The sequence below is a fragment of the Cucurbita pepo genome, chromosome 6 (genome assembly GCF_057944985.1).
Source record: "Cucurbita pepo subsp. pepo isolate OVF chromosome 6, ASM5794498v1, whole genome shotgun sequence".
Classification (NCBI taxonomy): domain Eukaryota; kingdom Viridiplantae; phylum Streptophyta; class Magnoliopsida; order Cucurbitales; family Cucurbitaceae; genus Cucurbita; species Cucurbita pepo.
This window is the reverse complement of record NC_141803.1, coordinates 3,842,421-3,870,138: the sequence shown is the minus strand read 5'-3', so window position 1 is coordinate 3,870,138 and position 27,718 is coordinate 3,842,421. Positions and strand designations below refer to the sequence as shown.

The following is a 27,718-nucleotide window of genomic DNA, read 5'->3' as shown; positions in this document are numbered from 1 at the left end:
TGTTCATGAAAATTTTGAATTTTTCAAACAAGAATCAATTCTTTAAGTGTCTAACAAATCTCTGTACTCTTTTTGCGTGTTCATGTGTTCATGAAAATTTTGAATTTTTCAAACAAGAATCAATCTAGTAAATATAATTTTCAAACGTAAATTTAATAAAAATGCGAACTTTCAATTTTGTATCTTGCAAGTCCTTCCATGGCAAACGAGTAATCCATGTGATAAGTTAAGCAGCGGATCTAGGTCAAGAAGTGTTGTTCAACAAGCCTAGTAACAATTTAAACATTTACAATCTTCAATCTCCTAAGGTACCATTGTTCATAAACAAACTCAGGCATCATTTTTGCAAGAACGAGAGGAAACAAAGAAATTGTCACGTTTTCGGGCAACTTCACGTGCTTCGTTATTTATACACAGGCAGCGACCGGGAAATAAATAAATAAATATGATCTCTAAGGCTGGACTGACTAATATATACAGAAAGATGCAGTAAAGTTGGAGCATCAGCCAGGTAAAAAATAGTCCATCTTCTCTACAGGCAAGTTTAGTTCTGATGTTTCCACCTGTATCAGCCAAAGAATTCAAAAACATTGAGATACCAAAAATTTCGAACCGTTTAACAGAGATTCTAAGACTACATTTCTAAATTAAGGGTCCAGTCCATGTACCAAACTTTTGGACCATAGTATACAAACAGTTATAGAAAAAAAAAAAAAAAAATTGTTCAATTATACCATGGATTTCATTTACTAATGAAACTAAGATGGTAAATGGCAGTTTAAAAACTGTTAACTTTACATTCACATATCCACCCGAACAACACAAAAGTTGGAACTTCAAAGTCTTGCATGACATTCTAACTTCGAGTTCGAGTTAATTTGTGAGATCTCACATCGGTTGGAGAGGGGAACGAAACATTCTTTACAAGGCTGTGGAAACCTCTCACTAGCATATGCATTTTAAAAACTTTGAGGGGAACCCCAAAAGGAAAAGCCCAAAGAAGACAATATCTGTTAGCGGTGGGCTTGGGCGGTTACAAATGGTATTCGAGCCAAACATCGGGCGGTGCGCTAGCAAGGACGTTGAGCCCTGAGGGGGTGGACAACGGGCGGTAGGTCAGCGAGGACGTTCAGCCCCGAAAGGAGGTGGATTGTGAGATCCCACATCGATTGGAGAAAGGAACGAGTGCCAATGAAGACGCTGAGCCCCAAAGGGGGTGGATTGTGAGATTCCACATTGATTGGGGAAAGGAAGGAGTGTCAGCGAGTACGTTGGGCCCCGAAGGGTGGATTGTGAGATCTCACATCGGTTGGAGAGGGGAACAAAGCATTCTTTACAAGGGTGTGGAATCATCTTCTTAGCAAACGCGTTTTAAAAACCTTGAGAGAAACCCCAAAAGGGAAAGCCCAAAGAAGACAGTATCTCCATGGATATCCACTCTACCTTAACCGCAGATCTAAATGGTGTTCAACTACAAGCCAACATTGGTGTTTCCCACTAGATTCCACTTGAACTATTGTGCAATTCAAAAGACAAGATCCTGGTATCTTCCTCACTTTAAATGCGTGTTTAAATCTCTAAATTATAACGGGCACGGTGCTATGAAGTAAAAGGAAATACCTGATCAAAAGGAACAAATATAAAAGGTGTCAGACCCCGCTTATGAGAAACTGCAGGCACATCTGGGTTGTGTGTTTCATCATCCCGCCACCTTTCCACTATGCCAAGGATGTCTTCTTCTGGATCACTAACCTCATTATTGTTCATACCGCTGGTAACAAGGGTCAATAGATCCATTCGGTTGTTAGCCCCTGTCGAGGTTCCTCTCAGCCTATATAGAACAACAGATAACAAAAGAAACCTTCAGCTAATTGTAGTAAGTTTCATTATTAACGCTCTTAAATGACTTTAAATAAGTTTAATTCAATCCTCTTTACAACTAGTGCTTCGTTAGTCAATTTGCATCCAGACTCTTTTATAAAGCGGAACACAATTCAAGGGTGTTCTATTACTAGATTGCTTCATTTTCTTTTTTAAAAAAGCACCAAATTCTTTGGCTGATACGAAGGAACAATATGCAAGACCCATTCTACCGTATAGGTGACCAAAACCCCGAACTAAACAAGATCAACACAGTTTAAAAAATTAGACAAGCCAAGAACAAACCTCATGCGGATTCTGAGCACAGTAGGACGTGCGCCCGGGTACAAAACAGCAGCTTCAACCTGCAGTGACATGATCATAAGTTCTGGTGTAAAAACTGGGAAAGAAAGAACAGGTTTGGACAAATAGCTAGTTGAAAGCCAAAGCGTAAGAGCCAACTGTTAGAACGAAATTAATTACTACAAATGCAAAAGAAATTTAAGGCTTTTGTCCACCTAGGGATTGAATCCCCCACTCTAGGGATTGAATCCCCCACTTTACAGAGAGGGTCAATGCACCATAAAGAAAGCCTGCGGATTACAATCTGAAAAACGTTGTTGAACGAAACACTCCAAAAAGACCAAATTTAGATTACCTTATCATCTGACAAGGTATAGTGTCCACCAAAAATACAGTCTGCTTTTGAAGCACGAAAGTTCATGCACTTAGCCACATCCTTGATCTTCTGTGAAGAATTCTAGAAGTAACAGATAAAAAATGCAAATGGCAGCAATTAGATACAAAACACATACATGAACTATTTAGAAAGACTAGATGACAGTTAACAGGCACCTTGTAGAGAAACCGCCCAGAAGGAAAAAATCTGATGTAACGGAAGTAGCAGACCTGCAGAAGTTGGGCAAAGGAAAAGGAGATACAATTTAACATAGAGAAAAGAATGGGAAGAATCGAGAACTACTTTGGTATGTTTGACCTTCGGCTTGTTCCAACACATAGTTTTTAGTGATATAATCGAGGAATTTCTTCTTCATCAGCCATGTCGGGTGAAGAGGAGTTTTTTACGGCAAGCAAGGGTGTGCAATTCGTTGTGGGGTATTTTTTAGGAGAGATAAACAATAGAAATTTCAGAGCGTTGATAGGGAGTCTTCTCATGTTTGGTCCATTGTGAGATTTCATGTTTCTCTTGTTGGGTCTTATTTTTCTTGAGTGGAGTCTCTTTCTATAGGGTTTCTCCCCTTTGTGGGCTTTATTTTTTTGTATGCCCTTGTATTTATTCATTATTTTCTCCATGAAAGTTGGCCTTTTATCAACAAAAAGAAAGGAAAAAAAAAAAACTCAAAATAACCTCACTCCTTTGATTTCCTCAAACATACCAGGTGAACTGGATTGGTAATCTTCCACTCTGCAACCCCAGCACGTATATACGTATTCCTGCTAACGTAAAGACCTGAAGCTCATAACAAAAATTAGATCTATGCCTTTCAATCCAAAAGGCAGATAACAAGAAGGCAGTAGAAAACATATTCCTCAGAAGACAAATGGCCAAACGGGCCGATGCACATGAGCACCGTTGGCAATCTCCGAAACAACAACGAAGACCTCTCATCCATCAACAAAGCTAAACCCAATTCCTCAGCTTTTCTAGCACATAACACCCAGGCATCTTGGAAGAAAGATGCATTATGTATTTTAAATGTTGATATGGCATTTTAAAACTTAATAAGCAAGTCTAAAGAAAATGTATATTTGCTATCCAAAACGTGAAATAATTATGAGGCTATCTCAGTCATGAAAAACCTATATAGTTTAATAATTTTGGGAGGAGAAGAAAACAACAAAGGTAAATCACATACTCCAAGTCAATTCATGAGGATTCATATATCTAACAGTTCTCACCATCGGTGCGGATCCTTGGCCGTAAAAGCCACATTTTTCTCCAAGACCCATCATACATATGATGCAAAAACTTGTAGTTTTCAACCACACCAGAGAGCTGTAGACAATAGAACTCGTGTAAGATTTCGTGTTTAATATTTATATGCTATATATCACGAAGATTCAGCCATTACACCTATGATTACTTCACCTGCCAAGCCTTCAAGCAAGCACTACGCCAGAATACAGGATTACGAATAGTGTATCTCCATTTTCGACAGACACATGACGCCCGTCCCAGGTCAAAAGGAGTCATTCTGGCAAAGACCTATTTAAGAAAAATAGAGCTCTATCTATAGTAAGTTCTGGAAGAAAGCAAAAAATTCGAAACAAGGCATTGATCCACCATGAAAACCTTACCTCAAACAGTAGCTCATCAGGCAAGCATCGATGTATTAATGCTGGATCAACAAATGGCTGACGACTGGAACTTCCAAATGGCGCAACAGGTCTAACATTAACCCCATAGAGATCTGAAATAGAAGACCTGAAACAATAAGAACATATAAAAAAACCATAATACAGAAACTAAATTCTATAGGAGAGGAACAGAAGCGTTAAACATCTCGACAAACAAGGGCTAGAGCCATGGGGAATTACCAAGCCACGGCCTTTTTGTAATGAAGTATTGAACAGTCTTCAACCGCAAAGCTGATTCGAGTTCAGCAGGGACCTTCAACGCATAATCTGCAAGAGAACAGGAAAACTTTATACCAGAAAAAATGAACACAGACAACGAAATTTATCCCGATTCCAAATTCTAAGCTTCTATGTGCGTGTTTATGAATGAAAAAACGTGTATTCTAGCAACAAAATTCATCTAACGTAAAAACTACGCAATCAAGAGAGAAGAAATGGGCTCGTACTTCGTAGAATCATAAAACCATGATAAAAATTAGTATAATTCCTAAAAACTTCAATTCCAAGTTCGTACTTCGTAGCAAACGGCTTAATTAAGCCCTTTCGAGAAAGACAATCAAGATAGGAGAAATCAACGCGAAGAAATTAAGACATGCCTAAACCCTAGAAAAAACAAAAAACAGAAAAGGAAAAGAAAGATCAATGAAATCACTATAAACTCAAAGCAAGATCCCAGATGAAATCATAAAATTCGGCCGAGTATGAACTTGATCGAATTACAGAACATCAACGACAACATACCTGAAGCCATGAGTGCGCAATGGATTCTTCCCTTGTAGAATGATTTTGAGTAAAATCCTCAATCCTGTAGGAAAAATTGAAGAGAAATCAACCGAAACCAGCCTCGATTTCCCTTTTGTTGTGAATTGGTACGTAATTTAAGATTCTGATCGTGGGGCTGTAATTTAACCCCCAACCTTCTGGTCCCTGTCCCCTCTCCCAACACAGTGGGGAATGGAAATAGATGAAATTATTTTGAGGATTAAAAAATTATCGTTTTATACTATTATATTATTTAATTTTGGACGTAATTAAATTAATGACGTGGCATTTAATACGAGATTTATAAATGTTTTTTTTGGTCATTTTGATCGTCAAATAAGTCGAATTTAGACCTTATTAAATCTCTATACTTATTTTAACAATAATATTTTTTTTTAGATTTTTGACACTTTAATTATTTTCGTACTATGATTCAAGCCCACAACTATTAGATAGTGTTCACTTTAGCTTTATTACGTATCGATTTTAAATAAAATAGCGTATTAAAGAGAGATTTCCACAACTTTATAAGAAATGTTTCATTTTACTCTCTAACTGACCAACTTTATAAGAAATGTTTCATTTTTACTCTCTAACTGACCAACTTTATAAGAAATGTTTCATTTTACTCTCTAACTGACGTGGGACTTCACAATCCACTCCCCAACTGATGTGGGACCTCACAATTCACTCTTGGGTGGCGTTACTAAGATGTTTCCACACCCTTATTCCCCAACTGATGTGGGACCTCACAATTCACTCTTGGGTGGCGTTACTAAGATGTTTCCACACCCTTATAAAGTACTATGTGATATCTCACTTCCACCCCTTTAGGGGTCCAACGTCCTCGTTGGCACACTGCTCGATGTCTAGCTCTGATACCATTTGTAATGCTCAAAGCATATTACTAATAGATATTATCTACTTTGACCCGTTGTGTATTATCATCAACATCACGGTTAAGCTCGTTATATATCGTCATCAACTTCACGATTTTAAAATGAACCTATTAAGAAGAGTTTTCTACACTCTTATAAGAAATGTTTTGTTCCCCTCTCCGGTCGATGCGTTAGATTTGGACCAAAAATGTTGCCTTTCTTCTCTCATGAAGTTTGCCCAATGAAGAAGAAGCTTTCTATATAAGAACTGATCAACTAATCTTCCTCCTCACCACCATAGTCACCGTATCCATAACCATACTCTTCTTCGTTTTCGTAATCATAATACTCGTTACCATAAGCTTCTGTGGGATCTTCATCTTCAAAGTCGATGGCGTTCTCTTCAGATATCGTATCGACATGATTATTGCCTTCTAGGTCTTCTTCAAGCTGGTTCATAGAGTGGTTTTGTGCGGATAAACTATTCTCTTCGAAACTCGAGGCTTCCTGCTTTTTGCTTGAGTCAGGGGCAGGCTGCACACAAATTGTTAGGCAGTTATAAGAACCATGTGTCGTTGAGTACTAATTGAAATAATCAGGAAGGTTAAGCTTTGGTGACCTCATCTGCTGATACAATTACAGTCATTATGTAAATACCGAAACAATATGGAAGAAATCGATAAACATACCGTGTCGGTGAAGAGTTTGTCCAACACATCAAAGTTGAATTTTGAGCTGAGCCTCTGCAGAGAATAATTGTGGGAAATAAGCTAATGGGTTGAATAGGTGTAACGTAAACAAACAAACTAGCTTAGCATGCACGAAAATCATGGCATTATGGATATAGATACCCTTCCCCATGCCAAAACAATCCCAAAACAATCATGTGGATAACATACGAGACTTTCGTGAGAAAATGATTTGAGAAAAAGAATATCAAAGAAATTTTTTCATAAAACCACATCCTATTCACGTGCAATAAGATAATCGTGAGTGGAAGTTTGTGAGATCCCACGTCGATTGGAGAGGAAAACGAAGCCTTTTTTATAAGGACGTGGAAACCCCTTCCTAACAGACGCGTTTTAAAAACCTTGAGGGGAAGCTCAAAAGGGAAAGCCTAAAAAGGACAATATCTGCTATCGGTGGCCTTGAAGCATTACAAAGTTGGTCCTATAGAATTGGAAAGTAAGATGCCTGAGGAATGCGAAGATAAGAAACATAACAATTGAAAATTGAGACTAGAACAGATTCAACGAGACACATCCCCACCCGATGATTCTATATACAAAGTTGGTCCTATAGAATTGGAAAGTAACATGCCTGAGGAATGCGAAGTTAAGAAACGTAACGATTGAAAATTGAGACTAGAACGGATTCAACGAGACACATGCCCACCCAATGATTCTATTCATTAGTTTATGCTGCTGATATACCTTCTTAGTTAGCATTTCGCGTGTTGCATCTGTTTCGGCTTGAGCAGGTTTGTTTATTGGAGCTTCTGTTACCCTTTGCCTCTGCTTTCCAACAGGATGAGAAAACATAAATCATACTATAAAATGAAAAGATTCAAAATTCTTATCCAATGTTTTCCTGGATAAGAAACTTTTTACCAAACATAAAATGCAATGATAGCTAAATACCTTCTTTGACTTTTTGACAATGGCCGCAGCTCCAACAACATCATGGCCTTCTTTCTTAGCTGCTTGTTCCTGAAACCCATGCATAGCATTGATTTGGAAATTAAACTATGATCGACGCATAAAACGCCTTTTTCCAATGTAAGTATAAGTGAAGAGTTTTATTTAGCAATCAAAGGGTTATTGAGAGGGACAAGAAGCCTTTAACCTGAAGATAATCTTTGTTCATTTGCTCCCAAATAATCTTTTTATAATGTGCCTCCTCCTTAGTGTTTAGGTAAGAGTTCACCTATAATTTGTGAAAAACTACAGGTTAAAACACCACACCAACACATGCAAGAATTTAAGAAACCAGAAGCTAAGTAGTAGGACACCTCACTGTCAAGAACATCACCAAGATCCTCTGACTCATCATCGGATGAAGAATCTTCATCCTTATGTTCGCACAACACACTGAACAATGATGCCTCAGCAGTTTTCATCTGAAAACGACAGCAACATTTACAAATATCAAAATGCAATCAGTTTCAATAACTGGATGTTATATCTTTTAAAACTATGGACGATGACAATCTACTAATACCAGAAAGCCGTAGTTGTTCGAAAAGAAACGAAACGAAAGAGAGAAAGAAAAGAGAAACAGAAAGCGTTCTTAAGCTACGACGTCCAGTGACACACTTGTCAGCCTTCTCAAACCAAAAAAATAGTTCCAACCAGAAACATGTCATCTCAAGAATAAATAAGAAAGACAAACTGGAATTGTCAAATATATTATAACAATGACTAAATGCTTCCAAATTCAATAAAAATGCTAATTCCCGCCCGACGTTTTTTGAGAAGCAAATTTAATGAACATAAGAGAATTACACTGACGATCAATATCCGAATTCTCCTTCTCGAAAATAAAGTTGTTATTTCAATGTACAAATACAAAAATACAAAACAAGACCGTGAGAACTAACTTCACATTTACGTCTACTGTATTTCCACCCTTCTTTTCAAGGCATACTAAAAAATCGGTTGAACAAATGCAGAAGAATCGCCTTCACCAGAAAACCAACGTACTAAAACTTCAGTTCATCATTGGCTAACCTTAAAACTAACCTAGATAACTGGAAGATAAAAACGATGATGCTTGACCTAAATATGTTCCAATTAAGAGAGGCAGAAGGTAAACAAACAGAAAAATCCAAGAACAATCGATCCTCAATTTTCATACATAACATTAAAGATCACAAGCATGATAAGTTGATGGAATACTTACGATGTTGATCAAACAACCGAAACGCGCAGATCGCAATAAATCACTCGCCGCCAACGAAAGGGGCTCCGAGAAGAAAAGGTACGCACTAGAACCGCCGGTTAGCAACTGAACACGAAAGGAAGTCGAACAAAAAATTCGGAATCTCGACGACGATCCGTTGCCGCCTAAAAGAAAATGCATTACATCTTATATACTCCGTAAGCGGTAGAGAGAAGAAAGGACCCAACCATCGTCTCAGAATGGCCCAACAGTATAAGGCCCAGTTACATGAATCGGCCCATTATTATTAGTGGGCTTTACAAATTTTAATTAATTTTATTTTTTAAAACATGTTTAAAAATACCTAAAACTGAGTAATGGTAAGATATTGTCCGACACTTTCATCCAACACCTCCCCTCGAACAAATTACCTTATACAATGAAGATAGTATTATATTATAAACCAATGATCATTTTCTAAAGTACGTCTCTCCTTAATTGAGGCTCGACTCCTTTTCTTTTAGAGTCTTGGTCATTTTTTACTATACCTTCGAGGAAGCTCGAGGCTCGACTCCTTTTTCTTTGGAGTCATTTGTTCGACGTTTGAGAATTTTATTAACATTGCTAAGTTTAGGGCATGACTCTGATACCATGTTAGATGAACACGACTCTCCACAATGGTATGATACTGTCCACTTCGAGCATAAGCTCTCATGACTTTACTTTGGGCTTCTCCAAAAAGACTCGTACAATGAAGATAGTATTCCTTGATTATAAAACCATGATTATTCCTTAAAATAACCGACGTGAGACTTTCATCAAACAGTATTAACTTAACCCACTCGAAAATAAAGTTACAATCCAACCCAACCTTAAAGGGGCAGAGAATAAAAGTGGCTCGAGAGTCAGGACAATCATCCTAGTCACTTAGCAAGTCAGTCCAACAAAGCTAGAACCTTTAGTTGTGACGTGTACGTGTGTGTGTCTATATATATATAGAGAGAGAGAGATTATTTATTTATTTATTTTTAAATGAATATAAATATACAAAAATGGACAAATTATTTACTGCATTAAAAATTTACTGTATTATTGCCTCAATTATTACCATCAATACTAAATTATAAACTTACGCTATTGAGTGTACGCCAAACGCCCAAGCCCTCCAACCACCCCTAGTTTAATAATAAATGTATTCAATTTTTTTTTTTAAATCTATTTCGAGTCTATGCACACATTTTCAAATAAATGTAAACAAATAACCGGAGCAAACGGGTCTTCATTATAAAATTTCGGGATCGAATTTTCAATCTTAAAGAATGTTGAAAAAACGTGCATTTTCACCTATTTTTATAGACGGTATTTAATTCATATGTATAAATTAGTTAAAGGAACTAAAATATCAATATTGACGTTGGAGATTTTAATTTTATAGATTTATCGCTAAAATAATATTACTCTGAGTAAAAAAATGTGTATTAATTTATTAAATTAATAATTCACAATTTTACTTCCAAATTTATGGTATGTAATTAATTGTTTGATTTTGAACCTCCAATTCATAAATATTTCCATTATATTACTAAAACAGTGTTTATTTATTAGGACTAAATTAATTAAAAAGAAATATCCTTCCAACTTTTAAAATATGGACATATTCATAAATATTTCCATTATATTACTAAATCAATGTTTATTTATTAGGACTAAATTAATTAAAAAGAAATATCCTTCCAACTTTTAAATTTTTAAAATTAAAAAAAAAAAAAACTATTAATCTCTTAAACTCCTCTTAAAAATTTAAAAATATCCTTAAATATTTTATAAATTTTTAAAAAATACTTTTAATTAAATTTTTAAAAATAATATTAATATCCTTAAACTAAAAAATATATATATATTTAATTTTTTAAAAAATGGTTTAGTAAATATATTTTTTTCGGGTTTAATTTTTAAACAAATTATTATTATTATTTATTAATTTCATTTTATTTTGTATTTTCCGTACTTCCTAGTCATCACATTTGTACTTAAAAAACAATAATAATTCAAATATATTAACTGAAAAAAAAAATACATTTTTTCCCATTGAATTTAGACTTTAAAAAACAAGAAATTCACAATTTAATTACTTTTCTTTTTTAAAAAATCAATATTTTTCGAAATAATTACATAATAAATAGAAATAATTACGAATTTGTACCCTATAAAGCCATATTTAAGCCTCGAGAAAATAAAAGAAAAAAAAAAAAAAAAAAACTCGAGAAGCCATGGCCACGACCTACAAGCTTCTTCAGTCCAGCCCAAAAATGGCGGTTTCTAGAAGGTCGTCCGCCATTGCCAAGCAATCCAAGAAAGTGGACGAAAGAAGGAAGGCGGGTCTATACGGCGCCGTTTTGTACGGAACCCCTGCTGCAATTTTGTTGACATTGTTTATGCTTTTATGGTCTTCTTCAACCTCCATTGTTTCTCGGAGATTCATTCATGTTTGTGTTTCCTCTAGAAAGCTTACCAATCTTTATTGCCTCTCTGCTGGCTCCCGCCCCGACTTCGAGATTCCGGTACAAGTTGTTAATCATAGTCGTCCCGAGCTCGCCCTTCGGTAATGTTTTCGTTTTTATTTTGTTAAATTACGAGTTTAGTACCTTTCATATATTTTTTTTTAAGGGAACCAAAATGTTTTTTTTTTTTTTTTTTTTTTTTAATATAGATTTAATAGATTAAGATGAAAGTATGAGAATTTAAAGGATTTATTTGCAATTTTCTAAAAGTAATGAAAACGGGACCTTTTCTATTTTAGTATAAGTTTATGCAAATTTGAAAGTTTTAAGGATTTATTTGCAATTTTCTAAAAGTGAGGTAAATAGGAACTTTTCTATTTTGGTATAAGTTTATGCAAATTTGAGAGTTTTAAGGATTTATTTGTAATTTTCTAAAAGTAATGAAAATGGGACATTTTCTATTTTGGTATAAATTTATGCAAATTTAAGAATTTTAAGGATTTATTTGCAATTTTCTAAAAGTAATGAAAATGGGACATTTTCTATTTTGGTATAAATTTATGCAAATTTAAGAATTTTAAGGATTTATTTGCAATTTTCTAAAAGTAATGAAAATGGGACATTTTCTATTTTGGTATAAATTTATGCAAATTTAAGAATTTTAAGGATTTATTTGCAATTTTCTAAAAGTAATGAAAATGGGATATTTTCTACTTTGGTATAAATTTATGCAAATTTAAGAATTTTAAGGATTTACTAGAAAAGTAATGAAAATGGGATATTTTCTACTTTGGTATAAATTTATGCAAATTTAAGAATTTTAAGGATTTATTTGCAATTTTTTAAAAGTAATGAAAATGGGACATTTTCTACTTTGGTATAAATTTATGCAAATTTAAGAATTTTAAGGATTTATTTGCAATTTTTTAAAAGTAATGAAAATGGGACATTTTCTACTTTGGTATAAATTTATGCAAATTTAAGAATTTTAAGGATTTATTTGCAATTTTCTAAAAGTAATGAAAATGGGACAGTATGCAAATTTGAAAGTTTTAAGGTTTTATTTGCAATTTTCTAAAAGTGAATAAAAATGGAACTTTTTATTTATTTATAGATTATACAAATTTGAAAGTTTTAAGGATTTATTTATAATTTTTTAAAAGTTAATGAAAATGGGATATTTTCTATTATTATTATTTTTTTTATAGATTTAATCGATAATAGATACAAGCCAATTGGAAAGGATTTATTTGTAATTTTCTAAAAGTAAATGAAAATGTTATATATATTTTTCTATAGATTTAATTAAGTAAAATAATAGATACAAAAATGAAAGTTTTAATTTAACCTTAATAAATTATTATTATTATCATTATTAACCAAATAATCCCTAGCTTATTCACAATTAGTTTTCTCTAACTTTTAAAATAAAAAATAGAAAATAGAAAATTAAAATGTTCAATTGATTTTTTTTTTTATTATTACAGCAAGCGTTAAATTGATTTAATTCTCCTTATTATTATTTTTAATTAATTGGAGCGTTAGATATAAATATTAATTATTAGTGATGGTATTACTATAAATAACCATAAAATATTAATTTAATTCTCAATTTAAATAATTATTTATAAATATTTCCATACAGGGAATTAGAAACGAGAGAACTACGAAATTCCAGTTCCAATAATGGGTATATAAACGAGATCGTTGAAGTTCCAGAACCTTCCATGAAGAACAAGGAGATCAACGACGACGACGGCGAACATTCCGTCGATGGCCGTCGAATCACGGCCGGAAGCGGAGACGAAGAGGAGATTATGAATGCAATGAAGGCCATTGAAGAGCAGCTACGGCGGCAGAGGTCGTGGATGAAGGTGTCGACGGGGAACAATAATGTTGAGGCGGCGGAGTGCGGCGGAAGAGGCATTTACGTGTACGAACTTCCGGCGAAGTTCAATAAAGAGCTGGTGGAGCAGTGCGGCGAGATGGTTCCATGGATGGATTTCTGCAAACATTTCAGAAACGAAGGGTTAGGAGATCCGATTCCGGCGCTGGGGAAAGGATGGTACAATACTCATCAGTACGCGCTCGAGCCGATCTTCCATTCCAGGATTCTAAAGCATCCTTGCAGAGTTTACAAGCAAGACGAAGCGAAGCTTTTCTACGTGCCCTACTATGGCGGAATGGACATTCTCCGATGGCATTTCAAGAACAATGTAACGAATTCTCTGAAGGATTCATTAGGCTTAGAGCTAATTCAATGGCTGTCGGATCAGAAGCCATGGATTCAAAACTCCGGCAAGGATCACGTCTTTGTTTTGGGGAAAATCTCATGGGATTTTCGAAGAAACGCAAATTGGGGAACAAAATTTCTAGAATTCGACGAATTACAGAACCCTATCAAGCTCTTAATAGAACGACAACCATGGCATCAAAACGACGTCGGAATACCCCATCCTACATTCTTCCATCCTCACAAAGACGACGACGTTTTCGCTTGGCAACGAAAAGCCCACCGATCGAAGAGGAAACATCTCGTCGGGTTCGCAGGAGCAGCCCGACCCGACTCGCCGGAAAACATACGGTCGTTATTAATCAACCATTGCGCCGCAGCAGCAGCGGCGGCGGAACGGCTCTGCCGGCATATGGACTGCACGAGTGGAGACTGCGACCGGCCGGAGGCGGTGATTGAGCTGTTTTTGGAATCGGAATTTTGCCTGCAGCCGCCCGGAGACAGTCCGACCAGGAAATCGGTATTTGATTCGTTGATTTCAGGTTGTATTCCGGTGTTTTTCGATCCGTTTACGGCGTACTATCAGTATCCATGGCATTTACCGGAGGATTATGGGAAATATTCAGTGATGATTGACAAGAAAGAGTTGAAGAGAAGTGGAGAAAATGTGGTGGAAAAATTGAAAGGGATTTCATTGGAAAAAAGAGAGGAAATGAGAAGGTATATTGTTTATGAACTAATGCCTGGCTTGGTTTATGGAGATTCGAATAATTTGATTCGGAAATTCCAAGATGCTTATGATATAGCAATTAATAATTTGCTTCGAAGGGTTTCGATGTTGTAATGAATTGAGTGTTCATTATTTTTGGTTTAATTTGAAGAGAAAAATGTTGATTTTTTTTTTTTTTTTTTAATTATGTTTGTATAAATATTGGGCCAATAATTTATCGAGAAATTCATAAGATTTTGATAATATTATAGAACGAAATCTAATATCATAGTTAGTTCATACTTATTTAATTAATTATCCTAAAAACTAAGATCAATTTTTTTTTATCTAGGCTAAATTAATAAAAATAATTTTTGCAATTTATCAAACAAAAAAAATACTCCTAAAATTTTAAAAGTTTTAATAACATCATTTAAAAGATAAACTCTAAAAAAATATTTAACAAAAAAGTTTGAAAATATCCTATTTTTATTTTTGAATAAAACTCATTAATAATTTATTTAAAAAATACCCTCAAATTTTTAATACCATTAAACAACCTCAAAAATACCTTTAATTTAAAAAAAAAATAATCAAAACTACACATGTATAAAAAGCTTAAAGACAATTTATGAGTTTTTTTTTTTGTTTTTTTTTAATAAAGTTAAAAAGCGTATTAATACTACTATTAGAAAGATTTTTTAAACAAAACACTCGTCATTTTCATTAAATAAAAAAAAAAATAATAACGGTAAAAATATTTTAAAACATTTTTTGAAGTTTTTTTAAAACATTTTTGAAAGTTAAAAGGGGTTAATTTGAAACTTTGGAAAGTTTAAAAGTATGGTTGGAAAGAAAGTAAAAAGTTTAAGATATTTTTATTAATTTAGCCCTTCATCTAATATCCACGTGTCAAATCCTAGTCTCTGGCCTATAATAGCTCTCACAATTGGTTATCCTAAACTCCAATAAAACAGAAACAAATATCAAAAGATTTAAGATGATTTACGTTTGCTAAATTTATGCTAATTTTCAAGGGTAGAGAGCTAGCAATGTTAGAGATCTAACCCATTTGATACCCATAGAAAAGAAAAATAGAAACATTCTACAGATAATGTGTAAGAACAGAGAGCTTACCGCCATTAGAGCTCATCCTTCAAATCCGAATGTTCATCAGCAGCTTTCGATCTATTCTTTTCAATGAAATCTCTTAAGTCTTTCTTCGTTGCATACCCGGTGTATTTTGATATGTTCCCATCAGCTGATTTGAAGTAAATAGTAGGGAGTGTCCAGATCTCAAAGTCATGTACTAAGTCATTTGCAAAAATATCCTGAAGAAGTCACCATGTACGTCAATGATAAAAATTAGTGTAAATTTACTTCGAAAACGACTCAAAACGATGTGATGCAAGAATTTATAGGAGTTTAGGGACAATAGATATACAGGGGATGCAATTATTCAGATCATAAAAACTATTATTTGGACAAAAATAATATTTATTTTAATATATATATGTCCGAAGGACTTATTCAAAGTTGAACGTTGGAATCATGCATTGAAAAGTTAATAAACTGTTTGAAATAATTACATGTCATATTATAAGTGCATTGTTGACCCATGATTTATTAATGGTGGAGTAGAGCATTACTATGAGAAATTATTAATCGTTGAGCATTTCTAGGAGAAAAGTTATTAGTACAAAGTATTGTTAATAATCTCTTATTTTGGAGTAGAAAAAGTATTGTGATTAAAGTATTTTAGTACGTAGTGTGATTTGTGAGTGTTTCATTATGCTTCGGTTATTCGTTTTGACTACTTCGATCGAAGATCAAAACGGAGCAATCACTGGCAACTAGTCACTGAGACTGTTTTTTTTTTCAGTTTTCATGCATGCTAAAAAAATGGATTTATTGTGCTAACAGCCACTATGATGTCCATCTATTTTTTAGCATACGGAGCAAGCAAGCGTATAAAGATAACAAGATGTAGCAGAGAAGCATTAAAAAAGGGTATAGAATATATCTTACGAATTTAGCAATTATGACATCAGGATCACTTCGATATGCCATGGCAAGATCCTCAAAGACTGAAGCCAGCTGTTTGCAGGCTTTATGCGAAGGAGCGTAAAACTCGAGCAGAACTGCGGTGAAGCATGTATCAGGGACGTGCCAATTCTATTGTAATCATGCAACTAAGAAATGCAAACTGAATAACAAAAACGAAAGACCCGTTTGATAACTATTTTATTTTTTACCACTACTACTACCCCTGTATAGTTTTCTTGTTTTATCATGTACCTTCTAAAAAAACGTATTCAAAAGTTTTGAAACTATATAAGTAATTTTAAAAAACTTGAATTGGTTTTTGAAATTTGGCTAAAGATTCAAATGTGTTTTTTAAAAAGGTGAAAAACTTACTAAAAAGGTTTGAGAAAACAAAATAGTTATTAAACGACACGAAAAGTAACATTCGTGCTCGATTTTTGACGGTTATCTCAGCCAATTTCAATGGTTGAATATCATAAACTAATTCACAGCAATCCCTATTTTCACTCCATTAACAACTTTCTCTGGATACTGATCAATTAAGTTGCAATGCAAGATCACTAACCAAAAGTGATAGGATCAATTTCCAATTTTGAGCCATGTAAATACCCAGATCAAAATCGAAAACAGCAGTAAATAACCGTTTAAACTCACATGTGTTCCAATGAATGTGCTTATACATACCATTCTTCCTTGATTTGAAAACTATGTCCTGAAATGTGTGAGATACCACCACTTTCACGGGCTCGTCATTATGCTCTGGTATAGGTTCAGATTTTATGTATGGTTCCAATTCTCTATTCTGCAGAAATGAAACTAGTCATAACAAAATCCCAGAGCAATTAATATGAACTAATTAACCATCAAAACTGAGGATGAGAAATGAAAAAACTCATCGGAAATTTTGAAATATGGAACACTTGAACAGAGGGAGAGGTATCACCTTATATCTTTTCAACCAAGGAGAAAGTTCATCAGGCTCCACATTGGATTTCAGATACTTTGTTTTATCACTTAGTAAGATAATAAAGGGTATTTGACCATCCTTAACTCCATATTGCTGTAATTTACAAGAACAGAGAACAATAAAGTTTTTGAACATATATATTACAATGACAATAAAGGGATACCGAATTATGGACCTTAATCGCATGCAAACTAGCATCAATATCTGCCATCAGAAAACTGAGGCCATCTCCTTTGTATAGCTCAGCAAGTTCACGATACTTGTATTCAAAGGAAGCAGCAATCTCACTGCTAAAATTTATAAACAACATGACCTACAAAATTTGGAGACGGGATTTTGATTAGAAAATCCTCGAGAAAAGAATAACTTTAGCATATGAACTGTTAGAATGCTCACCTGTCCACGCAAAATTTCCATCTCCAACTACTAGTATTAAATCATCTATATAAACCAATAAGTAGTTCCTAGATTCCTTCTAACCTTTGAATTTGAATTATACATGAAATTATCAACTAGACGTTGATTGTTCTTGTCACCATCCATGATGGTTACTGTAGGCACAATTGATTTCTCAACAAATTTTTCGAGGGCATCCACGTCGAAATCCTGAAAGTTTAGCTTCCATAAGAATCCCAGTTCGCAGCCAATTATGATATGTCAGGATAATTGGTATTCAAGAACATAGAGACATGGAGAATTCTCCTTTACCTGAGTATCAACAAAGAGCTCATCGAATGGCTTGAGCACCCTCATTAAGGGACCAGTGACAGATGATTTACCACGCGGAAGAAGTTTAGCATCTGAAGTATGAAAAAATTCTTCAGTAGAACGCAATTTCTTGGCTAGGATAGTATAGTTTTCAAACTCCTCCCCAGAAAATTGAGGGAATATGCCCACCTGCAAGTAGAGAAAATATGAGAATTATGTTGAAATGAATGACCCACGATCTAAATATGTCGAAACAAATAATTGAAGCCAAATAACAAAGCTTTTTGGAACAAAGCAATCTTAAACACTTATGCTTTTCAATTCTCTTTGTTGACGTAAAAATAACATGCATCTCATGAGTATTGGATAAAACACAATTGATCTCCTAAACTTTCTCGTCAAGTTTCTAACGAATTCTTCCTAATCAAAGACTAACAATTTTTCTAAACCTATTCAAGTCAATAACTTCTATTATCCTAAAATCTATTATCCTAAAATTGCTCTAATGCTAAGTCAAGCTTATTAACTTGCTTCAGCAAGATGAGAGTACCCAAAATAGAGTACTCACAACAGCAATCTTATTGTCAGATATGAAATTTTGGGCATCCTCCACAGTGTTTATTTCAACAGAGGCAGGCCCATACTGTCTCTTCACGTATTCAACAATACCATCTGCATCAAGAGGGCCCTTGTACTCTTGAACATTCTTACCTCCCTCTCTCACAATCTTGATAGAAATTGTGCCGTCGGATCCAGCAAGTCCCTCATTTGCTTCATTGAAAATATTAACCTTTGCTAAAGTCAAAGGAGGATCATGCTTACTCAGAATATTAGCAGCTTTTTCATACTGCAAAATATTTCAACAAGTCAGTCAGTTACGATACCTAAATTCTCGAGATTCAAGATCAGTCCAATAGCACTCCGAAAATCAGATTACAAATTACTGATATTAGGAACAGAGATATATATCACCTCCGGTGCCAGCCTCTTACAATGTCCACATCTGAAACGAAATCATTGCAAGTTGTAATCAAACGCCACGACTAATAGCCAAGAAAAAGGAAACGCGCGATTGTTTTAGAGGATAGTACCGACCAACCAAAATACAAGGAAAAGTGAACAATCCACAACGAAATGAAGAAAGAAATGTAAAAAACAACGGCAACACCTAGTTTTACATACTTCAATTTAAGATAGTAAGACGTAGAGGTAAAATAACAAAAGCAACAAGTAAGAACCGAGCAATGAAGGAATTGAACTACACAAAAGAACCACAAATTAAGCAGATAAATCAGTATACCTCGGAGTGTAGAAGGAGACGATAAGGAAATCGAGCTTGCTTACGAAGTTGGTGAAGTTAGAACGGTCCAACTCGACGACGAACTCCGGGTTATCGGACGTCGCAGCAACTGTGAGCACGAAGAAAGAAGAACGTAAGGCAAAAAGAGCAACGAAGCAGAGAGAAATGGCGGACGCCATCGCCATAGCCATAGCCATAGCCGTTGGTCAGAGCTCTCTCTCGCCTGCTTACAGCATTGATTGTAGAGATCAAGAGAAGAGAGAAAATCGCGCCATTTGCCGACCACGTGCTTCGCATGCTTAAGACAAACCTGGATAGGACCACTCTGAGCTCTTTGGCATTTACAATTTATTTTCGTCATATTAAAAAAAAAAAACGTTTATAATGCGTATTTATTTATTTATTTTTACACCACAATTATTACGTTAATTGTGATTATTTAATTTACAAAATTTAATATTTTATTTACCTATTCCATGTTTAAAATTCACCAAAATATTAAATATTTATTTTTCTATTAAAATTAAATTTGTTAAAATATTATTCTGATTTTAATACTTTTGTGATAAAGTTAAATATTTGCATTTTCTCCTATGAAATTAAAAAATAATTACAATAAAAAATGATTGCAATATTATATTTTTTAAAAAGAAATAAATTGTAACAATGATTTAATTATTGCTAATTTGAGCATAGATTAGTCAAACACATTATAATTTTATAATTTAAAAACTAATATACAGCTTAATTATTTTTTTGAAAATTTATGAATTTTGACAAAGTCGTAATTTTATTTTATTTTTATTTAAAATTAGTGGATAAATAGATTAATTGAATAAATGAAATTGGAAGTTTATAGCTCAAATTCATAAAACCTAACGATTCATGGTTAAATTTGAATTATTTTCCCTAAAAGAAACGTCAATACATTACTTACTACTCAATTTAATGCAAAAATAATAATAATAATAATAATAATTCAACAACTGTACTCCTCCCTCAATCATAGATCATCAAAATTTTGGGAAGTTCTTCCATCTCGGAGATTCTAGAAGAATCTAAAAAAATGTATCGATAAATGAATTTCTATACATCATTCCTCAAAGAAGGTGCCACAGTTGCACTCGTTCAAGATTCGTAACACAATTGTGAACATGCTCAGGACAAGCATGACCATAACACTAAACAAACTCTAAAATCTATGTTCCTCAAATGAAGGTGTTAAGTGTCACAACTGCACTCGTTCTGAACTCACAACACAGTTATGAACACGCTCTGGATAAGTATGACCGTAATACTGAACAAACCTCTAAAATCTATGTTCCTCAAATGAAGGTGCTAAGTATCAGGATTGCACTCGTTCTGAACTTGCAGTACAATTATGAACACGTTGTGGACAAGTATGACTGCAACACTAAGCAAACCTCTAAAATCTATGTTCCTCAAATGAAGGTGCTAAGTGTCAAGATTGCACTCGTTCTAAACTTGCAATACAATTATGAACATGCTTTGGACAAGTATGACCGTAACACTAAGCAAACTTCTAACATCTATGTTCCTCAAATGAAGGTGAAAAGCGCCACAATTACACTCCTTCTGAACTTGCAACACAATTATGGACACGATCTGGACAAGCAGGACCGTAACACTGACCAAACCACTAAAATCTGTGTTCTCCTTAGGATTAAGAAGACCCCTCTCCTCATCCAATTTTCTGTTCCAAAAATCTCACTTCTAGCTATCTTATTCATTCTTTTTTATCTCAGTGTGTCTAATCCATTTCCATGGCTTCTATCTGCTAGCTAGACTAATAGTTTACATACACCAGGTCATCTCAATGGCTTATATATATATATGTACATGAAAGAGAGGGGATTCTTACATGAATCTACCAGGATTTACGAGCGCCGGTATGTCGTAGCGAGTCCCCCGAGTGCACGCAACCTGCTGTGGTACAATCCTGTCCGGCCGAATGAAATGCGACAACGTGATGTAGCGGGCCAAATCGTACTTCAGGTATTAGCCTGTAAAAGGTTTAAAGCCTGACTTGCTCATGAGCTTTTGTGACCTCAGAACTGAATTTTTCCAAAGCCTCAAAGATTGGAACCAAGCCTGCCTGTATGCTATTTGAAGCAGCATTGTGAACCAGCTTAATGGCATCCTTGTGTTTTGCTCTCTCATCATATAGCTTCCTCCTCAATGAATCCAAATTAACTTTCACATCCTCTGGTGGCGAAACTCCACTTTCAGTAGGAGCTTTTGAAAGTACAGTTCCTCCCGATGCCTCGTCCTGGTCGGGTTTTATCGTTGCCCTCTCGATTTTTAAGGATCTAAGATGTTCTTCAAAATCCTTGTAAAGGAAGTTGGCTTTGATTCTCTGACGTTGTTCCTCATCTTGTCTTTCCCATAACTCATGCAAGTTCAAAGCAAAACCATGAATGGCACCAACCACTTTATCTTCTGAGATTTCAAGCATAGCTTGGTGCCAATCATTGCAAATAATGAAAACCGGTGGAGCTCCCATTCGACCTGGCGAAAAAGGAGCGACTCCATCGGCGGTTTCTTCAGGCTCCTTGTTAAGGCATCGTAAGAGCCATCCATTTAATGATTCAACATAAGCTTTTTGGGTGTGGATCCAATTGTTAAATCTGGTGCACCAATTGACAAGTTCCATTTCAAGATCCACAGTAGCTTTCAAACTCTCATCTCTTCTCGAGCCCGTTCTAGCTTTTAATGACCGAAACTTACTCTCCATGAGTGCTTGAAACTGTTTCTGGTGGCATTTGAGAATGGATCTCCACATTTTTATCCACCTGCATGTAAAAAAGAGCAAAATTCATTACATGTTCATGTCTAGCCACTTGCAAACAAAGATGCCATGGAAACTGCCAAAGTTAATAGGCAGGTTATCTTTATATGCTGTTTATAGTGATATAATCCAAGAATTCAAAAGGTATCATGTGAAAGCCCATGTTAAAATAACTTATGCAAATTGCATGTAACGGCCCAAGCCCACCGGTAGTAGATATTGTCCTATTTGGGCTTTCCCTTTCAGACTTACCCTCAAGGTTTTTAAAACACATCTGCTAGGGAGACGTTTCCACATCCTTATAAAGGGTGATTCACTCTCCTCTCCAACCGATGTGGGATCTTACATTGCATCTCTCTATTTCATCTTAAGCCAAAGAGAAAATCTTATACAGTTTTGTTGAAGTATTGATAGAATTAATTTTACAGTAACCATCAGCTTAAACTTAGTTTTATTTGGCTAATGAGTACTTTAGTATGGTATTAAAACAGAACATCCCATCTGTAATGTCATTTCCTCTTCAAATTAATATTAATATTGATCGGTGATTTAGCAAGTTCCCTCAATAAACATTCAAACTAAGGATATGAAATCTATTTCACAAATCATTGCAACTATAGATTATAAAGAATTGAATAATCAAGAATGGAAGTGTTTGAATACCCATGAATCAGCTCAGTTAATTGAGGCTGCAGTTCTTCATCCCGTAACTTATGTATACTGCTCGATATAGCATCAGCGGCTTTGATACAGACGTCGATCTTGGTTGATAATCTTCTAATAGAGGCATGCACAGCATCAATTTTAGTGGAATCAGCTCCTTGGTCGTCTAACCTTTTCAACTTCTTGCACAGTTTTTCATAAATAACACGTAACCTTTCTTCATCCTGGCAAAAAACACAAAACAGTAGTCAGGAAAGTTATTTATACCCAAACACCTAACTAAAAGCAATGAAGCTACATTCATCCATCCTAGAACATCACATTAGAGATTTGTTATGAATAGGACAGCCTTTTCATGTCAATGCACAACATCATTCAAGTCTTTTTTTTATTCTACCTAAAAAAATTGTAGCTATCTTCACCCGATGATTTCATAACCTCCAGTCATCGTTAAAGGTCATTCATATACTTACAAAGCTAGAACCACGTAGATAAAATTAATAGTCAAGCAGGAGGGGAAATGGCTTAATGAGTATTTTTAATGTTAGCATGTAACTAACATATGGGATACAATTTCATTTAGAACTTAACACGAGAAAGCTCCTTTTGCTAAAGCCAACACTTTCCACCAACAAAACAAGACGCGAATGCTAAGGATCACAAGAACAACTGGTCTAGTAACAGAAAACCAAAAGGAAGTCGCAATGAGAATGAGCTTGTCTTCTCTTCAGCAAAAGTAGAGTACACAAATCAGGTTCATTGAATCAAAATCAAAAGCATGTGTTCTTACTCAATAACAATTCCTTTCTTTTTTATTAGTGTAGAATTTAGTTGTGTAGACATGAATTCTCCTTATCTTAAAACGCATTCTGACGGTGTTGACATTAAAAAGGATGCCAATCTATCAAGCTTATCTAGACTCTCTACAAATTTATATTTGAATGCATTTATTAAGGAACACCTCTGGAATCAAATCAACTACATAATCAAGAAGCAATAATTAGCATATAGCTCATATTCATCAATACCTTAACTTCTTTATACAGTTTCTTCTCCCATGCATAAAGCTTCTCCAGCGTAGATGAAAGGCTTCCAGATTTCAGGTCAAGCTCGTTGCCAGGACTGCCAGACCCAGAGTATGCTTTAGCCATTTTCACTGTCTTAGGGTCCAACCAAATCAATGGCGGCCGAGAAGATGCTGAGGAAGGGGCCACCAAGTACTGGATCCGAGAAAGAATAACTGCACAATAACAGGAATTTTTGTAACACTGCAAACTAATTTGTTACCTATATGGGAATTATATAAGCAGTAGGAAATAGAAAGGATCCAAAGAGTAATGCTGCATTTGATAGCTACTTCAAGTCTAGTTTTCTGTTTTTTTATTTATGCATGTATTCTCCAAATTATCTAATTATACTTTCCACATTTTGAGAACAAACACTTTAATTCCTAGTCAAGTTATAAAAATAAAAACAAGTCCTTAAAAACTACTCTCTTTTTTTCTAGTTTTCCAAACTTCACGTGGTTCTCGAATACATCAGTAAAAAGTGAGTGATAAAACATATAAAGTTATAGTAAAAATAGTGTTTATATGGTTAATTTTCAAAAACTAAAAATTGATTATCAAACAAGGCCAAAACATATATGTTAAATCAATCAAACCCTTTCAGAGAGAAAGAGAGAGATGTTTTAAGGGTACCAACCTTTAAGTACAGCGATCTTAGACCGATAAGGCAATCTCCCCACTTCAAGCAACATGGCAACCTCTTTCCCATAGCTAGAAGCAGCTTCAAACTCAACCTTAATTTCACTTACAACTTCCTGGAGGTCCCTTGTACCAAAAGCAGTGAATGCGGTTAAATTACTTTTCTTGGAAGATTCAACATCTAATGTCGAAGTCTCCTCGATCTCGAAACTCACCTCCTTCTTCCCCACTGACTCCTCCTGTTCCGATTTTTTCGACACAATTGTATCAGGACTGTTATTTATTCCCTTTTCCTTACTTACCGTTGAGCTACCGCTATTTGGCAATGGCACTGATTTTGAGCTGTCCTCACTACTCTGTTGAGGTACAAACTTTGAAGTTCCCTCCCCTGAATTCATATTCTTTTTTATTGCTTCTACGTTCAATTTCTTCCTCTCTTTAATTTCTTTCAGAGCTTCAGGCTCCGTTTCATCTTCCAACTCAGGTATCCCTTCTCTCTCCCTCACTTCGTTGGAATCAGGACTGCTCTGAATGGAACCATACCCATATTTATTTCCCGAATTATAAACCTGGTAACCATTATCATAGTCATCAAAAACATTCATAAAATCCCAAGCAGAGACCTTCGGCGGAGAAGGGGGAGGCGGTGAAGTAGCAGTGCGCCTTGGCTGCTGATTATGCAAGCTGTAATCCGGTGGTGAACCCATTGGAAACCCATAGAACCCTCCGTTTCCATACTGCTGATATGGTGGATAGTTGTGCGAAGGATCAGGCCACTGCCCATCTGAAGCTGTATGTGTTTCCGGCCCATTATACATAACAGTCGTTGCCGGAGTGGTTGACCTCTGCATATAATAGGCGTATGTATTCGTCGAAGAGCTCCAATCCCTTGGCGGATAAGCAAAAGGAGGATGGCTATTCATCGGAGAGCTCCAATCCCTTGGCGGATAAGCATAAGGAGGATGGCTATAACCTTCATCATGTAAAGGGCTATCCTCAATTTGAATATGACCGGAAGAGTTGTGTTCAGATTCTGACTCCGATCCAGATGATAAATGCAAGTGACCGTTAATCTCGTCCTCATGAGGAGACTGTGAAATCGAAAGAGAATGTAAAATCGGGGACGATGAAGACGAGCTTATGTGATTCTCGCCAGATGTCGGTTTCTTCCTCTTCCCTTTCCCTTCATCGGATGGCAGTGTAAGAACAGGAGAGCCATGAGAGGATGATGATTCGGCACCAGAGATCACAATCTCTTCGTCGACAAATTTGTGTATAGCTTCGCCAATGTCTTTGAGAGACTGAAAATACGTAACATGAGCTGCAGCCAGAGCATAACGATGTCGAGACGCAGCTTTGATTAACTCCTTCCTCTCTCTGCAGAGACTCACTAATTGAAGCTCGTCTACCTTGGATCCTCCACAGCCCATGGCAACAGAAACCACAGAAAAACCCCAGAGCAAAACCCTAGGCCAATACCACCGTAGAACACCAGCATACCCCGCGTAATCATGGCTGCCATGTCCGTCCGATTCCAAATCGATGGAAACGAAAAACAGGTAGAATCATTATGAGCAACATCAACCACTCCAGATCCAGAAATAATCTACTGGACAAGAAAAACAAATTTCAGAACAAACCACGCAAAACAAGAAAAATAGAATGTGGAGAATAAATCAAATGAATCGAACAGCATAGACGAGAGAAGACAAATCACAGAATCAGATCATACAAAAAAAAAATCAACTCCAACGAGAATTGCCGAGCTCAGATTTACACACATTACAGAAAACCTCCAAGTGCGAACAGCATAGCTAAAAGAATCACTAATCGTTGAGAGGGAAATTGCGCACAGCTCAAGAAGGAAGAGAACCACTAACCGTTGAGATCGATGAGAATACGTAATAGCCATCCATGCGAGGAGCACAGAATCAGAGACAGAGAGAGAAAAAGATAGAATGAATACTTCAAGGGATCAAAAACAGAAATCCCAATTCTGAAAACAAAATCAAGAACCGAAATTCACAAATTGCAGTGATTTTAAACATAAACAATTAAGCAAAAGACTTCGAATAATAGAAAGAAACGAAAAACCAGACATCGGAATGCGTGAAGGTGGAGATCTGAACAAATTTTGTCCAGTGGATCTTCTTCTTCTTCCTCGATTCACTCGCGTAGCTGTTTATCTGTGTGTTTCAGAGAAATTGAATCGAAATTCAGAGTCGGAATGAAGAAGAAGAGGAGGAAGGGCAGAAACAGAGGAACACGAGACTCGTGGAACCCGCCGTTGGTAACCGATTTGTTTTTGTCATTATAGCATTGCCGCTTTCAGCCCTTTTTCCCCTTCGCTTTTTTTTTTTTTTTTTTTTTTTTTTTAATAAAAAATAAAATAAAATAAACTTTTTTTTCTTTTTATTTTATTTTATTTTGTTGTTTAATGTACAGATTAAATTATAAATTTAATATTTTAATTCTTAAATTTTCTTATAAAGTTATAAATTAATTTTTTTTTTTAAATTCACCCCTGAATTGCGAAGTAGATAAATCATATTAGGGACGCGATGGTTGCTTTGTGGCGATACGTATTCGACTCACTCCTACCCATCCCATGGTATCATAACATGTCCCGAATAAGAGGGACATATTGGATGTAATAAACTACTTTGGTTGGTGGTCGATCCATAGTTGAGTAGTCTGATCACGAACGCTACTCGTGTGGGAGCAACCCTAGTCGGAAAAAGCTAAGGGTCGCCTTGCAAATGGGTAGCAAGATGGCGCTTCTACCCGAACGGTGGGGTCTTATGGGGAAGGGCCCAGTCAAATAGGACAACACACCCAATAACGTGTGGACTTTTCCCCTCCCTTTCTTTAGACTAGTAAGACGGAACAAGTTTAGTCCACTTGTATTTGAAATTTCCCGCCTTTATTTAATCAATTAATAACATTAAAAAAATTCTAAAAATTCTTGAATTTTTGGAACAATTTTAATTTAGTCTTTTATTTTTAAAATATTATATTTTCTCTAGTTAATTTTAATTTAATCTCTATATTTTAAAATATTACATTACTGAATTTAATTTTTTAACTATATTTAAATCTGAAGTATATTTAAGATGTCGTTTTATAATTATTTTATTTTAAAATTTTAAAATGTATACTCCACACCCATTAAAAAAACAATTGTATTTATTAAATTGTAAAAATAATAAATATTGAATTGCAACAAAAATTATTAAATCGTAAAAATAATAAAATGTTTTGAATTTATATAAATATTTGTTTTATTTATTATTATTGGGTTCCTATAAGATGAAATA

The 27,718-nt window shown here is 35.1% G+C and overlaps 5 protein-coding genes across 7 annotated transcripts; 1 reads left to right on the top strand and 4 right to left on the bottom strand.

Annotated features, from left to right (window-relative positions):
- Window positions 1–199: 199 nt before the first annotated feature.
- On the bottom strand, window positions 200–5,193 carry FBP7 (F-box protein 7). The gene is made up of 11 exons (XM_023680489.2): window positions 4,981–5,193; window positions 4,420–4,506; window positions 4,180–4,292; window positions 3,971–4,087; window positions 3,781–3,877; window positions 3,258–3,331; window positions 2,716–2,769; window positions 2,519–2,620; window positions 2,167–2,225; window positions 1,621–1,831; window positions 200–563 (listed from the first exon to the last, which is right to left on the bottom strand). Exons 1-11 carry the CDS (start codon window positions 4,988–4,990, stop codon window positions 504–506), a joined length of 984 nt encoding a protein of 327 aa, XP_023536257.1. The 5' UTR covers window positions 4,991–5,193; the 3' UTR covers window positions 200–503.
- A 391-nt stretch (window positions 5,194–5,584) lies between these two features.
- LOC111797407 (uncharacterized) lies at window positions 5,585–8,939 on the bottom strand. 2 transcript variants are annotated; one of them, XM_087124915.1, is made up of 7 exons: window positions 8,781–8,939; window positions 7,891–7,998; window positions 7,725–7,805; window positions 7,520–7,588; window positions 7,313–7,396; window positions 6,569–6,622; window positions 5,585–6,413 (listed from the first exon to the last, which is right to left on the bottom strand). In XM_087124915.1, the coding sequence occupies exons 2-7, from the start codon at window positions 7,996–7,998 to the stop codon at window positions 6,156–6,158; spliced, it is 654 nt and encodes a 217-aa protein (XP_086981041.1). In that variant the 5' UTR covers window positions 8,781–8,939; the 3' UTR covers window positions 5,585–6,155. The 2 variants fall into 2 exon arrangements, with proteins under 2 accessions (XP_086981041.1, XP_023536162.2); XM_023680394.2 differs by having other exon boundaries at window positions 5,590–6,413; window positions 7,313–7,393.
- A 2,031-nt stretch (window positions 8,940–10,970) lies between these two features.
- LOC111797129 (xyloglucan-specific galacturonosyltransferase 1-like) lies at window positions 10,971–14,497 on the top strand. Its single transcript, XM_023680033.2, has 2 exons — window positions 10,971–11,361; window positions 12,906–14,497. Exons 1-2 carry the CDS (start codon window positions 11,030–11,032, stop codon window positions 14,335–14,337), a joined length of 1,764 nt encoding a protein of 587 aa, XP_023535801.2. The 5' UTR covers window positions 10,971–11,029; the 3' UTR covers window positions 14,338–14,497.
- A 689-nt stretch (window positions 14,498–15,186) lies between these two features.
- Window positions 15,187–19,511, bottom strand: LOC111797131 (protein disulfide-isomerase). The gene is made up of 10 exons (XM_023680034.2): window positions 19,224–19,511; window positions 18,896–18,926; window positions 18,492–18,770; window positions 17,924–18,112; window positions 17,696–17,821; window positions 17,391–17,528; window positions 17,192–17,308; window positions 16,933–17,050; window positions 16,231–16,343; window positions 15,187–15,533 (listed from the first exon to the last, which is right to left on the bottom strand). Exons 1-10 carry the CDS (start codon window positions 19,418–19,420, stop codon window positions 15,345–15,347), a joined length of 1,497 nt encoding a protein of 498 aa, XP_023535802.2. The 5' UTR covers window positions 19,421–19,511; the 3' UTR covers window positions 15,187–15,344.
- Window positions 19,512–20,167: 656 nt separating this feature from the next.
- LOC111797128 (DUF630 family protein, putative (DUF630 and DUF632)) lies at window positions 20,168–26,721 on the bottom strand. 2 transcript variants are annotated; one of them, XM_023680032.2, is made up of 6 exons: window positions 26,501–26,721; window positions 26,282–26,397; window positions 24,400–26,010; window positions 23,724–23,935; window positions 22,696–22,919; window positions 20,168–22,036 (listed from the first exon to the last, which is right to left on the bottom strand). In XM_023680032.2, exons 3-6 carry the CDS (start codon window positions 25,829–25,831, stop codon window positions 21,259–21,261), a joined length of 2,646 nt encoding a protein of 881 aa, XP_023535800.1. In that variant the 5' UTR covers window positions 25,832–26,010; window positions 26,282–26,397; window positions 26,501–26,721; the 3' UTR covers window positions 20,168–21,258. The 2 variants fall into 2 exon arrangements, with proteins under 2 accessions (XP_023535800.1, XP_023535799.1); XM_023680031.2 differs by having other exon boundaries at window positions 24,400–26,007.
- Between the last annotated feature and the right edge of the window lie 997 nt (window positions 26,722–27,718).

Excerpts from the sequence above, each read along its gene's own strand:
- LOC111797129 (XM_023680033.2), top strand. The coding sequence starts at position 11,030 with ATGGCCACGACCTACAAGCTTCTTCAGTCCAGCCCAAAAATGGCGGTT. Across the intron at positions 11,362-12,905 it reads CGTCCCGAGCTCGCCCTTCG|GGAATTAGAAACGAGAGAAC; the intron begins GTAATGTTTTCG and ends ATTTCCATACAG.
- FBP7 (XM_023680489.2), bottom strand. Across the intron at positions 2,621-2,715 it reads CTGGGCGGTTTCTCTACAAG|AATTCTTCACAGAAGATCAA; the intron begins GTGCCTGTTAAC and ends TGTTACTTCTAG. Across the intron at positions 564-1,620 it reads TATTTGTTCCTTTTGATCAG|GTGGAAACATCAGAACTAAA; the intron begins GTATTTCCTTTT and ends TGGCTGATACAG.
- LOC111797128 (XM_023680032.2), bottom strand. The coding sequence starts at position 25,831 with ATGGGCTGTGGAGGATCCAAGGTAGACGAGCTTCAATTAGTGAGTCTC. Across the intron at positions 23,936-24,399 it reads TAAGATCGCTGTACTTAAAG|TTATTCTTTCTCGGATCCAG; the intron begins GTTGGTACCCTT and ends GTTATTGTGCAG. Across the intron at positions 22,037-22,695 it reads TTAACTGAGCTGATTCATGG|GTGGATAAAAATGTGGAGAT; the intron begins GTATTCAAACAC and ends TTTTACATGCAG.
- LOC111797407 (XM_087124915.1), bottom strand. The coding sequence starts at position 7,998 with ATGAAAACTGCTGAGGCATCATTGTTCAGTGTGTTGTGCGAACATAAG. Across the intron at positions 7,806-7,890 it reads GTGATGTTCTTGACAGTGAG|GTGAACTCTTACCTAAACAC; the intron begins GTGTCCTACTAC and ends CACAAATTATAG. Across the intron at positions 7,397-7,519 it reads TTGTCAAAAAGTCAAAGAAG|CAGAGGCAAAGGGTAACAGA; the intron begins GTATTTAGCTAT and ends CCTGTTGGAAAG.
- LOC111797131 (XM_023680034.2), bottom strand. The coding sequence starts at position 19,420 with ATGGCTATGGCTATGGCGATGGCGTCCGCCATTTCTCTCTGCTTCGTT. Across the intron at positions 18,927-19,223 it reads GTCTCCTTCTACACTCCGAG|ATGTGGACATTGTAAGAGGC; the intron begins GTATACTGATTT and ends ATTTCGTTTCAG. Across the intron at positions 18,771-18,895 it reads GTAAGAGGCTGGCACCGGAG|TATGAAAAAGCTGCTAATAT; the intron begins GTGATATATATC and ends AATATTTTGCAG.